Source organism: Crotalus tigris, unplaced genomic scaffold (assembly GCF_016545835.1).
Source record: "Crotalus tigris isolate CLP2741 ecotype Arizona unplaced genomic scaffold, ASM1654583v1 scf7180000017790.654992, whole genome shotgun sequence".
NCBI classification, from domain to species: Eukaryota; Metazoa; Chordata; class Lepidosauria; order Squamata; family Viperidae; genus Crotalus; species Crotalus tigris.
Window position 1 is genome coordinate 339,434 of NW_024096637.1, and position 14,662 is coordinate 354,095.

General features: G+C 40.5%; 1 protein-coding gene across 1 annotated transcript in view; it reads left to right on the plus strand.

The window, feature by feature from the left end:
• The first annotated feature begins 1,491 nt into the window (after positions 1-1,491).
• The window catches only part of LCT (lactase), a 28,307-nt gene continuing 15,136 nt past the window's right edge, over positions 1,492-14,662 (plus strand). Inside the window, exons 1-8 of the mRNA XM_039342345.1 lie at positions 1,492-2,137; positions 4,099-4,175; positions 5,407-5,490; positions 6,739-6,841; positions 7,234-7,300; positions 9,033-9,738; positions 10,332-10,977; positions 12,907-14,469. Coding sequence (XP_039198279.1) covers positions 1,603-2,137; positions 4,099-4,175; positions 5,407-5,490; positions 6,739-6,841; positions 7,234-7,300; positions 9,033-9,738; positions 10,332-10,977; positions 12,907-14,469 — 3,781 coding nt within the window. The 5' untranslated portion in view covers positions 1,492-1,602. The remainder of the gene's footprint in view (positions 2,138-4,098; positions 4,176-5,406; positions 5,491-6,738; positions 6,842-7,233; positions 7,301-9,032; positions 9,739-10,331; positions 10,978-12,906; positions 14,470-14,662) is intronic.

A 14,662-nucleotide genomic window follows, 5' to 3' on the forward strand; every position in this document is an offset into this window, starting at 1 on the left:
AAAGCCTTATATTTCTGTTTTATTTTATTTATTCAATTTTTATAAGATTTTTTGCACATCCCTGCATGTTGATCTAGCTGGAGCATTAGTTTTAAACATCAATTTAAAATTGAATTTCACAGTTGTGATGCTCCAATATTATTACGATAATTTAGGAATAGGCTAATTTTGTTATTTAGCCTTGATCAAATGGAAAGAAATTCATACACACACACACACACACACACACACACACACACTGATTAAGATGTAAATGGAATCTAATTTTAAAAAAAGGTACGTGATCCTGATAATCCAGGTTGGCCCATGCTACAAGGGTAGTTTTGGTTCTCACACATGGCACAATTTTTTTCTCCAGAAAATCTCAAGGTGTGTGGGGTTTTTTTGTTGTTTTTTGTAAAAATGGATTTTTAATGTTGAAAATACCATGTTATGGGAAAGGTCATAGTTTTCTGTGTGCTTTAGAATCCAGATGAGATAACCAGATGTTGAATCCTCTGTATTGATTCTAACCCTCTTCTGTCTATGGAGATTCTCAGTCATCCAGGTCATAGTTATCCGAAAAGTGCTTTTTCACGAGGCAACTAAACTTGTTTCTTTTTCTTTTTGACAACCACTTCATAAGCGCATGGCACAACATAGGAGAACAAACCCAACAGGACAAGATTCAGCAGTCTATCTGCATTTAAAAGACAAAGACCACTTTTTCGAAGATAGCAACGTCCACATTTTGGACAGAGGACCACTGGTTTGAAAGGGGTCAAAGAGCCCATCTATGTCGAAATTGAGCAGCCCTCTCAACAGAAGGGGAGGAATACAGCATCATCCATCTCCAGTCATTTCAGCAGTTCCAAGAAGGCTCCACATCCATTTGCACTACTCAGGTGACCCTGAGGACACAGCTAAACTTCCAAGTGGCCTCAACAACTCTCTAAAAGAATGCAAATGACCAGCTGTCTGCAAGGAGTATAAATCCTTCCATTTCCCCACCATCCAGTCTGAGCTGAAGAAGCTTGGATGAGAAGAGAAAGCTCTTCAAAGAAAAAAACAAAGTCCAGTTGCCTCGTGAAAAAGCACCTTTGGGATAGTCATCTTCTGATTCTTTGAAGCACAATTTGGATAAAGTACTTAGGGATGTTGCTATGAATGTACCAAGTACATCCCACAAAAGTTACATTGGCATTGTTGGCTGTTATCTTTGCAACATCTGCCTTGACTCCATTTGGATGGCTGGTGACCTATGGACTTGCAGTATATTAATAAGTAATAAGTTCTGCAAACTAAGCTGCATTCTTAATGCTTGCTTCCTATCTTTAATCAAAGACGTTCAGAGAATTACACCTTTCATGGTGTTATTGTAGTACACCACAGTTGGGCACCTTTGTTATCTTAGCAGTTATAAAAGTTAAATGTTAAATTTTATGATCTCTGATCTAATATAAAGGCGGCATGAGTCCTTGTGCTGCAGCTTCAAAAGACATGGAGCTAGTTTATAAAATATGTTTAGTTTTTCTCTTTCCTTTTTCTTGCTCTGGAGAAGACTGGAAATTCGGCCATGGTCAAGGGCATATTTATATAGCAGGGCCTCTTTCTGTTGAGTTAATGAATACGTTAAATTTCCAAAGCTGTATGGGAGAATCTACATTTCATTCTGCAGTAGAAGCTCAGCTAGATTGTCTTTGCCATCAACAGTCACTCGCTTCTTTGTCGTCGCACTTTGCCAAACTCCGTGCAAATGGTGTGACGCATTTTAAGGTGGCCTTGCCATGGTCTCGTATCCTGCCAGAAATGAAGGCTCGAAAGCCCAACAAGACAAACGTGGAATGCTACCGACAACTTCTCAGAACTCTCATATCTGCGGATCTTAAGCCGATTGTGATTCTGCATCAACATAGTTTACCAAAATCTTTAGGCACCCAGCCTGGATCTACCACTTTTGTCAATCTTTTTGCTGAATATGCAGACTTTTCATTTAGGACTTTTGGTGAATTAGTGGACACCTGGATCACTTTCAGCCATTTGCCTGAAATTATCAAGGAATTGTCTCCTGAGGATCCGAAAGTCTTTCCTCTACAGATTCTGGTTTCAGCACATCAAAAAGCTTATAAAATCTACCGTGAAAAATATTCATTTGAAGGTAAAAGAATGAATGAATGAATGAATGAATGAATATGAGTGAATGAATTGCAATTTTGGACAACATGAATTTTAGAGATTGGAGCATATAGAATAGGTGAGTGCAGTACTCTCGTAAGTTAATGCCACATATTCTAGGAAGTATCACAAGGTGGAGTCTTTTAAGACTAGCAGAGTAGTCTTAAAAGTAAAGGGTGAGCATTTCGAAGAGAATCCTATCGACCTCAACTCAGTTGAATTGCTGCCTTCTTATCTGCATTCTTATTCCCACACAGACCACAGTTTATTTTCCCTAGCATTTGTCTTTAGTGAAACTGACCACTCTCCTTGATGTATTCTTCCTGCCTGCTTTAGATTTCTGGGAGATAATTTATATCGTGATATTGGCATGAATGAAAGATTTTTCATCCACAAATAGGGGTAGGGGTGGGGGGAAATGAATTGAATTAGGGAACATGGAAAATTGCCTAAATCATTATTCCTTCCATTAAGTCAATTATATTAAAGTTTTAACATGTACTTTATATGGGGGGGGAGGGGGGCATAACTCCAACTGGAGTAAAAAGCAGTTCCCTTATTCCCAAATGCAGAAAGTCAAGGAAATGCTCATTTGGATTGCCAAATGGGGGGGGACCTATCCCCAGATCATATTCTCAGTCTAGCTCAGTGGTTCTCAACCTGTGGGTCAGGACCCCATTTGGGGTCGAATGAGCATTTCATGGGGGTCACCAAACAACGCAGTCCACCATTTCCCCCCCCCCCTTTTCCTTAGCTGTGCTACTCCCTTTTATTCTGTTGGCTTTTGAAAGCCAATAGAATAGACTCTCTTGAATAGAGTCTAATTCTATTGGCTTTCAAAAGCCAATAGGAATTGTCCAGGCTGTCTCTGCCCTGCTGAGCCCGCCAAAAGTCCCATTCTGCAAACGGTGCTGCACCAGTTGAGTAGTCCTTGACTTACGACCGGTTGGGGGTTGCGACAATAAAAAGGTTGAGAACCACTGGTCTAGCTGAAACTTCCTCTTATCAGAATTTTTTTGCATTGTGTGTGTGTATGTATGTATGAAAGATTTCTTTCTCCCATATTTGAGCCGACAGGGTGCATCAAAAAAACACTCAAGGTAAGATAGATAGATAGATAGATAGATAGATAGATAGATAGATAGATAGATAGATAGATAGATAGATAGATAGATAGATAGATAGATAGATAGATAGATAGATATTCTTTCTAGATGACCTCATCAAGTTCCAAGAGTTCAGTGTACATCCATGCTTTCTGTCTTTTCTCTGCCTCTTTTCTTCGTAAATACTACTACTATCCTCTATCCAGCTGTGTACTGTGGATGTTCTAAGACTGAGGTTCTCATTGCACTTGCCAATTTTAACTTCTGGTGGATCCTGGACCAACGGACCACCACACCGTCAATCGGGTGTGAAGCTTTGGTTCCTCTGTCAGCTCCCTCATTTTTCTTTGCTATGTGAAACTGTGAGCCTTCCATTTGATGGGAATGCTGGCTCAGGTTTCTCACCACTTACACGATTGTGAGTGAAATCTCCTTCCATTTTTACCTAAGCTACTGCCTCCAAAATAATTCGTTCCTCCTTTGCTATTTAATGTCTTGCCTTTCTTAAATGTAAGCTGTTTGTTTTCTCCCATGATTATCTCAAGTCCATCAAAGCGGGTATTCCCATTTCCTATCCCACTCCCTACGCACCACAGGCACAGACGCAAGCACACATCCTGCTAGTTTTTGAATAATTCACTAGTTCTGTAATCATTTATTCATTCATTCATTCATTCATCCATCCACCCATCCATTCATCCATTCATTCATCCTCTAGTGCTGCCCAATCCTCAAGACTATCTGAAGACTCCTAATTGCTTAAATACTGGTTCTTTCTTTCCATACGTTTTTCTCCTTGGATTCTGATAACAGGGTATTTTTTTTCCTAATTTTTCAGGTGGAAAAGTATCCATTTCCTTGGACTTTAGTGATAATCAGCTGGTTCTTCCAGAATCATTCATATCTTCAGTTTGGGTAATGTGTTTAATTTTCTTGGAATCAGATATCTTCAATTTATAGCTGGGGGGAAAAAAAGAATTCTAACTCACAAAACATACAACACAGAATTGCCCAAAGCAAACACCACTCATTAGCAGTTCTTGTAGCCTGTTTGAGATTGTCCAACATCTGCCAAGCTGAAGACCCTCTTGGAAAAGAATATAGCACAAAACATTTTGTTCTGTATCTGTTGCCATTATGGAATTCACAGCAATTAGTTACAATGGCCAGTAGCCTAGCTAATCTCAAAAGGGAATATGATACATGTATAGAAATAATCCCATGAAAAGGCCATTAGTTATAATGACACTATGGGAATTCCAACCTTTGAAGTCTGGCCTTTGGGGAACAGAAGAGGACTTTTCAAAAAATTCAGGTTAGCTGAGCAATCTTCCTAAATCTGCAAGTATGCTATTTTAAAAAGCAAGATGCTGGCTCAGATGAATCCAACAAGACTTTAATATTCTCAGAATATTCAGAATATCTTCAGAATTGATCTTCATTCAATTTTTTTTCAACTATTGTCTTCTATATAAGAAAACATATGGGAATTATCAGTAAGTCATCTAACTGAATGCATGTGATGTTTTTGGTTTCCAGGGGGAACTGCAACTGATCCCTGTCTTCACAGCTGAAAATTATATCCCATACAAATAATGTTAGGGGGTGGCAAGGCCTATATCAGAGATAGCGAACCTTTGAGAGACCGAGTGCCCAAACTGCAACCCAAAACCCACTTATGCATCGTCGGGTGCCGGGTGGGTGTGGCCCACTGGCTGGGCGTGGCCCATTGGCTGGATGTGGCCAATTGGGTGGGTGTGGCCCATTGGGTGGACGTGGTAACGGCAGACTGGGTGGAACTAAAAAGTTCAATCAATCAATTCCAACTTTGCAAGATCTTTTTTTTTCCCGCGAGAAGTTGAAATTGACTGATTGATTGAACCTTTTTTTTTTTTTTGCACATGGCGTTGGAGGCGTAAAGCGAAAAAATTTTATAAAACCCAGCTGAAGACCTAGGACTGGGACGACGGCGCGCATGCCCAGAGAGAGGGCTCTGAGTGCCGCCTCTGGCACCCATGCCATAGGTTCGCCATCACTGGCCTATATCTAGATGATTATCCTGATGAATGTTCTTCCAGAGGTATAGCTGCAGAAATGATTGCAGATGTTTATGGCCTCTTCATAACAAGGTTCTGTTTCATTTTAGGCCTCCGTAGATTTTCTGTCTCTCAGCTTACGGTACAACTGTAAGAAGGAAGCAAGTATTGAAAAGATGCTAAGTGAAATCAAGGTAATTCAGATCAGCTGCACCAATTTACTTTGTGGTATTTTGCGAACCATCTCTTGAATGGCCTTGGTGATATCTCAGGGATTGCCAATATCTCAGGGGCTGCCACAAAGAAGAGGGAATCAAGCTATTCTCCAAAGCAGAACAACAAGCAACGGATGGAAACTAACCAAGGGGAGAAGCAACCTAGAACTAAGGAGAAACTTCCTGACAGTTAGAACAATTAACCAGTGGATCTACCTGCCTCCAGAAGCGGTGAATGCTCCAACACTGGAAGTTTTTAAGAAGAGACTGGAAAGCCATTTGTCTGAAATTGTATAGGGTTGGACTAGATGACCTCCAAGGTTCCTTCCAACTTCATTACTATTATTATTATTCTTTTTGTTGTTATTATTATTATTTCAATGCAAACTTTCTGCATGCCTCTGAATCAGCCTTCCTCAATTTAGCGCTTTTCAGATATGTTGAACTATCAACCTCTCTCCTAAGGTTCTGTAAGCGAACACATCTGGGTGTGATACGTTGCCTGTCTGGGGAAACCTTAACTAAGTTCCCCTGAATAAATGTGAGTGCAATTTGGTGCTAAGCTGGCTGTTCATCTCCAAAACAGATACACTACAGTTAATTGTACACAAAGTTGCCTCAGAAACAAGCCAAGAAATTTGCCTGAATCTTGCACACCGGTCAGTGCATTTATTTGCAAATAAGATCTATGTTTATTGGGTCTGCTCAATGGAATAGAAAACTGTAGCCTTCGTCTAAGTAGGTAATAAATCCAGTATGTATATTCTGATATTCTAGCCTCCAAATCTTTCCTTTTGATCAATATCCATTTCAGTTTAGACTACCTATTTTTTTTAAGCGTGCATGAGAATGAGTCTTTAATATTGCCCTTGGTCTAAATGGGAAGGCTTTTTCAATTACGGCCCATTCTAATGTGCTGTCTGAGGATTTTGATCAAACATAACAGGAAAACTCAGGGTGAGGAAAGATGCTGATGGAGAGTTTTATTCATACATCATTAATCACCAGCATTTACCAAATCTTTCTACAGCTCTCAGGAGAAGCAATGTTGCCTTTTTTACAGGGACTAATTCTCCCTTATGTAAGATTTGATTGATTGGTTGATTGATTGATTGACTGATTGATTGTCAAGTCATTCAATTCCTAGCAACACAGATTTTCTCCAGGATGATCTTGACTCTCCCTCAAGGCTAACACATGTCATAGCTTAATATGTTTTGGTTTCAGCATCTCATATATGATAAGGATGTTCTCCTCTTCACTCTACACTTCTCTGAATGTTCTTCTGTTCGAGAAAACCTACCTACAACAATGGCTTCCATTTTCAGTGGTATGTTTCTTGAGTGGGAAGGACAAGTGGTGCTTTTGTGTGGCATAGCTGCATATGGATTAGAAAGCAAGGGAAATATAGCAATTTTCTTCCTGCACTACTGCAAATGAGAATGCTATTTATTTCAGTGGGAAGGGGGAAATTAAATGGAGGCTTGTGGTTGAAAGCAATAACATCATATTAGAAGATAACCTTTTTTAAGAGCTGCAAATTAAGCAATTTCTCTTGGGTTTGATGGAGGATATTGCACATAGCAGAATGTTTTAGACCTCTCTTGCTAAAGAGCTGATATGCCTAAGAAGGACCAGTGGTCAAACTGAAAGTTCTTACTTATTCTTGATTATCTATTTATTGCATTGATTCTGTTCTCTATTTTCCAACCATATATGAAGCGGACGCACAGGTGAAAGGCTATGATGTGAATTCCTTCTTAGAGAACTTAGCCATTCCAAAAGGAAGGTATGAAATATTAATTTTTATCCTTGTGTGTGATTAAATAAAGTGCATGTTTTTTCCCCGCAGTCTTTATATGCCTCTTATAATAAATATTTTGTAAGTGCAAACATTTTGGTCAGCAACTTATAATGCTAGTGCAATAAATCAAAACTATATTTCGTATTAACTTGAGAAATCCCGTGCTTGACAAAAACTGTGTTTGTGACTTTAGGAGTGCTATATAAGTGGCCATTGTAGTTTTAGGTAGCCCAACTGTTCTAGACTTAAAATGTTTTGGAAGAGCAATCTGGCAGTTCAAGAGATGGCAAACACCATATTGCCTAAATATGTTACATCTATTCTTAACTTCATATTGTGAGGATAGTCTGGCTGCTTTATAAATAAGGAACCCTGGGATTCAGCTAGGAATTGGGAGGGGGAGAACCCTACTCTTAAAGCCATAGCTCTTTCCCCAAAATTTTGACTACAGCCCTCTGCTTTCCTCCTAAAGTACCCCTGGGTTGTCGGATCATGAGAAGTCAGTCTTACAACTCATTGCTGTGTATTGTTTGACTATCTGATAACCGCCTGTCTGTTAAACACTATCTGCTCTCAGAACCCTGATGAGTTGTTATTCATACTGCTCTCATAAAATGGCTTCCCTATATTAACCAGATCAAGAAAAGAGATTGCTGACATTTTGCCCAGTTCTGAAATAGCTACTTTCATCAACAGCATGTTTATGGTATATGTTGTATCCTGAGCCTGCAAAAGCAGGCTCGGGACATTGCATTGGTCCCGGGCATTCCAAAGGCTGCCCGGGACCAGACTGAGTGGCACCGGCCTTGTGCGCATGCGCAAGGCGCGAAAACGCCCTGCTACTTTGTTGTGTTTTTTGTCCGGGTCTCTGGTCGCTTAAAAGAAGCCTGCGTGCCTGTTGCTCTCTGTTGGAGTCTTGTTAAAAAGGAATAAAGAGTTGTTGAACTTTGCCGTGTTTAGTCATCATTTGCAACCGAACCGAGTATTTAACAGTATATATGCTCTCCTTTCCAATCTGGTGTATGCATCACGGACATTGTTACTTTCCAGATGGGCTGTATCAGCTCTCTTGAAGCCCTGGAGCTGAAGATCAAAATCTTTGGAGGTCTTCAGATTCAGATTCAGATGTAGGCTTCTTTTTATTATGTGTCTGTGCCTGTGTGTATGTTTATCTGTATGCATACATACACATACACATGCATGTGAAGACATTCCCATGTGCAGACAAAATATAAGCCAATATGGTTTGAACTTTATAATATAAACATCTCTCTTACCAATGAAGAGGTATTTTATTTGTCCAGCAGACTTTCTACCTGTTAGTCTGATTTATAGAGAGAAATCTAGACTAGTCATCAGAATGACCAACATGCATCATACTGTTGGAGACAAATTCCACCCCTTGCATACATGGGTGTAATGTCATGATGCATGTACAAAAGGACAGAGTTTGCATTGAGGTATCACAGCAACAATTCAGCACTTGCTTTGGATTTCTTTATTTGTGGTATGTTTTATGAAAGTCTATATACTAAAGATGGTTCTTGTCCTAAACCCTGGACGATTCTCACAACAAATATGGTTTTCACAACAATTTTGCATAACACAATCTATATTTTGAAATTACTTTCCAAAACTTGAATGATTTGAATGAATTCCTTTGAAATGAGTCATTATAAAAAGTGCAGCTATTGATATAGTCATGTGTCTTTTAAAGCTCCCACGAGGATCCAGCTATTCCATCCAAGCAGAAGGAAGACTCCACCCGTGCTGTGACTCTGCTTTCAAACTATCAAAAGATTTGGGAAAAATTTGCTAACCAAACTGAGCTGGAAAGAGACTCTTTTTTGACAGATACTTTTCCTCATGGTTTCCTCTGGGGTACATCAACAGCATCTTTTAAGGTGGAAGGAGCCTGGGCAGAAGATGGGAAAGGAGAGAGTATCTGGGATCGGTATGGATATCAAGGCCAAATCCATAAGAATCAAACCGCCAACATAGCCTCTGATAGTTACCGCAAGGTTGAATATGATGTTTATCTGCTTAGGGGCCTTTATCCCAAGATCTACAAATTTTCTATATCGTGGCCTAGGATTTTTGCCAATGGAGACAAGAGCAGCCTGAACCCTCAAGGAGTGAGTTACTACAACAAGCTCATTGACAGCTTGCTGGATTCTGGCATTGAACCCATGGTGACTTTGTTCCACTGGGACCTTCCTCAAGTGCTGCAGGACATTGGTGGCTGGCAGAACGAAACCATCATTGACGCTTTTGCAAACTATGCCGCTTTCTGCTTTGCCACTTTTGGAGATCGCGTCAAACTCTGGATTACCTTCCATGAACCCTGGGTCATTAGCTATGCTGGCTATGGTACAGGACAGCATCCTCCAGGAATCGTCAGTCCAGGCGTAGCATCCTATCAGGTACCAGAAGCAATAATACTTGCCCTAACTGAAAGGTTGAAGACGAACAAGAGGTCGTTGTTATTTGCTACTTAATCTGAGGCTTGAGTTGATTTACATCACCTATTTAAAAATTTGAAAAGAAGAACGAGAAATCCAAGTCTTGAAGGCGAAGATCAAACTGCTAGGCATTGAAGAGAGAAGTGGGCAACCAGTGGGTTGCACATGGTGCCAATTTCTCCTTCATGGTCCCCAGAACACCCTCAGAACCTTCCACATGTATCTGGAATGGAAAGAGCCAAACTCTTAAACCCCGTTTGGCCTATTGTAATCCATCTGCTTGCTATGGAGGGTCCTGTCTCTGTGCTGAAGCCCTAAAAAAAATGGGCTGAGAAAATCCTTAGATTTTCCTTCTCAGAATATGGTTAGTCAAGGCTAAATCAGGAACCTCAGTAGATGAACAATAGAACTTGCTGATATAATATCCCCTGGATTAACATTTTTTTCGGATCCCTTCTTGCCAGAGACACTAGCACCTGAATTTGTAACTTCTAATAAAATACTCCGTGGAGTAATGTCTACTGATTTTATTATATGTTTCTCTTTTCCAACAGGTGGCTCACATCATCCTCAAGGCACATGCTCGAACTTGGCATGTTTACAACAAGCAGTATCGTCCCCAACAGCAAGGGAAGGTTGGCATAGTGTTGAACTCTGACTGGGCTGAACCCCGAAATCCCAGATCTCCCCAGGATTTGAAAGCAGCCGAGCGCTACTTGCAATTCATGTTGGGTTGGTTTGCTCACCCAATATTTGTTAATGGTGATTATCCAGAGATCCTGAAATCCCAGATTGAGGAGACAATTAAGCAGTGCTCTGCCAACATTGCCAAACTCCCCACCTTCACCAGCGAGGAGAAGAAGATGGTGCGAGGAACAGCTGACTTCTTTGGCCTTTCTCATTATACTTCTAGGCTTGTTGGTCCTTTGGATAACCAAACCTGTACTTCGGATTATGAGACTATTGGAGGCTTTTCCCGAGATGTGGATCCTTCTTGGCCAACAACAGCTGCATCCTGGCTGTATGTTGTGCCCTGGGGGTTAAGGAGATTGCTGCAATTTGTGTCTGAAGAATATACAAAGACCAATATCCCCATTTACATCGCGGCAAATGGTGCACCTATTGATGATGGAGCCGATTTGATTAATGATACCGCCAGGGTGGATTACTATCGTCTCTATATCAATGAGGCCTTAAAAGGTACAGAAGGTTTTCATGTTGAGTGACCGAGAGCTTGGGGAATATTTTGGCTCTTTCACCAGATGCTAGTTGTTAGCGTCCACATGTTATTTATCTGATTAGGTAAAATTTGCACGTCTTCTTGAGTAACCCAAAGATCAGACATGCAGTCCCTATAGCCTCAAAGATCATTCTGCTGAAACCCCTTGGCAATGTAACCATTTTAGGTGGCATGATTTTTCTCTCTCTTCTTAATAAATGCACTAAACATCTGCTAAGTTTAACCCACCTATTCTGTTTTAATCAATTTCACATACCCTCAAAACAGATGTAAAAATGATCAAATGTCATTTCATATCTCCCATGCTTTCAGGAGCCAAAGCATTAAAACATATACAGAGTGCGGTTCCAGTTACAAAGGCTTTTCCAATAAAACTGCCAAGAGGTATTACTTCACGTTCTAGAGCAGGGGTCCCCAACCCCCGGTCTGTGGACCAGTACCAGTCTACAGCATGCCATCAACCAGTCTGCACAAACAAGCAAAGCCCCATCCATGAGATGCAGGCAGCATATAAAACCACGCCCCCTCTGGTCCGTGGAAAAACCTCTCTCCACGGAACCGGTCCCTGGTGCCCAAAAGATTGGGGAACTCTGTTCTAGAGTGACTTGTTTTCAATCACAGCTCTGGCCTTCTTTAAGAGAGTGCCTCATTGCCTCCAATTAAAAGCATCAAGGCTGGGCAACTTACTTGACTTTTACACTTTGGTGGAAATGTCTTCTGCTCAGAAGATTGTTCCAGGCTAGTGAAATAACTGGTTTGATCAAGTTCTTTGATCAACCCATTGTCCAGAAATGGAGAGCTACTTCACTTCCTAGAGCTGTCCCAGAGAGAAGGATTCCTTCAAGGCTTCATTTTGGCCTGTTATTTATCCTGGCTTAAAACATACAAATCTACTCTTTGCCTTCTAATACCAAACCATGAAAGGTGGGTGGCACTGGCTTGGGGGTCTACTACTAAGCTTCAGGTGGCACAAAGGATTGTTAGCCATCACTGGGAAAGCCAATCTATTGATACAATCAAAGGCCATTTCTCATGTATAGTCTCATGGGTGACAGAAGGCTCAGTGATGCTTGATGGGTAATGCTGGAATGCCTGGGCCTTTGCAATGAAATCCTTGATAAGAGAAGCATTGATGGTCATCTGGTCACTACAGCATTAGTGGATATTTATGCATCCAGGTGAATCAGAGACTGTCGATGTAACGGTCAAAAGGCTTTATTTGATCATGAAGCTTTCGAAAATGTTAGTTCACTTGTCCAGCTGTGAGTTATATATGATACAATCAATTATAATGTTTTTAGCTTCCCTTGTTGAATTAAGAGGTTTACTACCATATCACCTTTTTATGTCTTGTATATCAAAGATATACAATAAACAGGGTTGGCTGCAGTTCCCCCAAAGTCTTGTTTACAATCCCAGAACTTTTCCAAAACCTGATACCAAAGTATAATTTTTAACAGAGGAGTAATTGCATTTCAAACTAAATAAAATTGAATATAGTGCTGGTTCTGTAGGGGAAAGAGTGGCAGAACCTGGGAGTGGAGTTAAAAGAGGGATCAGTCTAGAATCCCTATGTAGCCACAAGTGAACTAAGACCAACCCTCCTTGAATTCCATGGACCTTATGTAACTCCAAGCAGGTACTGTTACTTAAAAAGATTTCTGTGCATAGGCTGTTTAGCAATAAATCAGTTGAATTGGACCTTCGTATGTGGACCTGATCTTCCATGCCTGGTAGGTTCTGATCCTACTGAGAGACCATCTATGGCCTGCACATATTCACATCACTTTGTACAGTGTAGATGAAAGCAGAATAAAGTTGTGGTTATTCTGTGTATTTTACAGGACTGAATGAAAATCTGAATAAATTGTTTGTTCTTTGCTCAACAGCTGTAAAGGAAGATGCTGTGGATGTTCGGGCATATATTGCCCGATCACTGATTGATGGTTTCGAAGGCGTGTCAGGTTATAGTCAAAAATTTGGCCTCCATAACGTGAATTTTGAAGATGCCGATAGACAAAGGACGCCAAGAAAATCTGCATATTTCTTCTCTTCCGTGATTGAAAATAATGGATTTCCTAACGCAAGCATGATAACACATACCCAGCCATTCAGAACGGATTTTTCTATGTTCTCAAGGTTGCCTAATTTGTCAGCCTCTGAAGTCCCATCAAAAGCAAAGATAGTTTGGGAAAAGTTTTCTGGTCAGACTAATTTTGAAAGAGACATGTATTTTTATGATACTTTCCCAAAAGATTTTCTGTGGGGCGTTTCCACTTCTGCCTATCAGATTGAAGGAGGCTGGGATGCAGATGGAAAAGGTCCTAGCATATGGGATAACTTTACTCATACGTCGGGAAAAATTAAGAACAATAACACTGGAGATGTAGCTTGTGACAGCTACAATAAAGTAGATGAAGATCTTTATTTATTGAGAGCTTTAAAGGTGAAAAGTTACCACTTCTCCTTCTCATGGTCTCGAATTTTTCCAGATGGCAGAATCCAGTCTATAAATAGTCATGGTGTTGATTATTACAACCGATTGATTAATGGTTTACTGGCTGCAAATATTACACCAATGGTCACTTTATACCATTGGGATCTGCCTCAAGCTCTTCAAGATATTGGTGGGTGGGAAAACCCTGATCTAATTGAACTGTTTCATAGTTATGCCGACTTCTGTTTTCAGACTTTTGGTGACAGGGTTAAGTTCTGGATTACTTTCAATGAACCTGTCACAATTGCATGGTTTGGCTATGACACAGGGGTCCACCCTCCAAATGTAGAAAACAATCCAGGTGATGCTCTCTATAAGGTTGGTCATATAATACTGAAGGCTCATGCCAAGGTATATCATACATATGACCAGAAGTATAGGAAAAGCCAGAAAGGTGTAATTTCCATAAGTCTCAACATTGACTGGGTTGAACCGAAGGCACGGAAAAATTCCCTCAACGTAAAAGCAGCGGATCGTTCCCTCCAGTTCACTGCAGGATGGTTTGCACATCCAATTTTTAAAAATGGCGATTATCCAAGTGCCATGAAATGGACAGTGGGAAACAGGACTGACTTACAGAAACTGCCAGTCTCCCGGCTTCCGGTTCTCACTGAAGAAGAGAAACAATTTATCCGGGGCACAGCAGATGTCTTCTGCTTAAATTATTATACCACCAGCTTTATAGAGCACAAAACCACCAAGCTGAAATCATCTTCTTATGAACTTGATCAAGAAAGAGTCCTGAAGAAAGATTTGTCGTGGCCAGGCACAGCCCTGGCCGGTACGCCAGCCGTGCCATGGGGACTTCGGAGGCTCCTCAACTGGATCAAGGAGGAATATGGCAATCCACCTATTTACATTACCAAAAATGGAATTGGAATAAGAGCTAAGTCGGATGTGGATGATACCAAAAGGATATTTTATTATAAAACCTACATTGATGAAGCTTTGAAAGGTAATGAAAATAATAATTTATGAAATGTATCTGCCGCCCAACTTCCAACGACTCTTGATAAAGCTTAATAATAGCAATTCAATATCTGCTTGCAGATAGGAAGCATAGGTATATTTTTGGGTTCAGTGGTTGTTGGACGTCCTTCGAAAATTTAGACTTATCGTGGGCTTTTTGACCATCTGGTTGCCAAGGT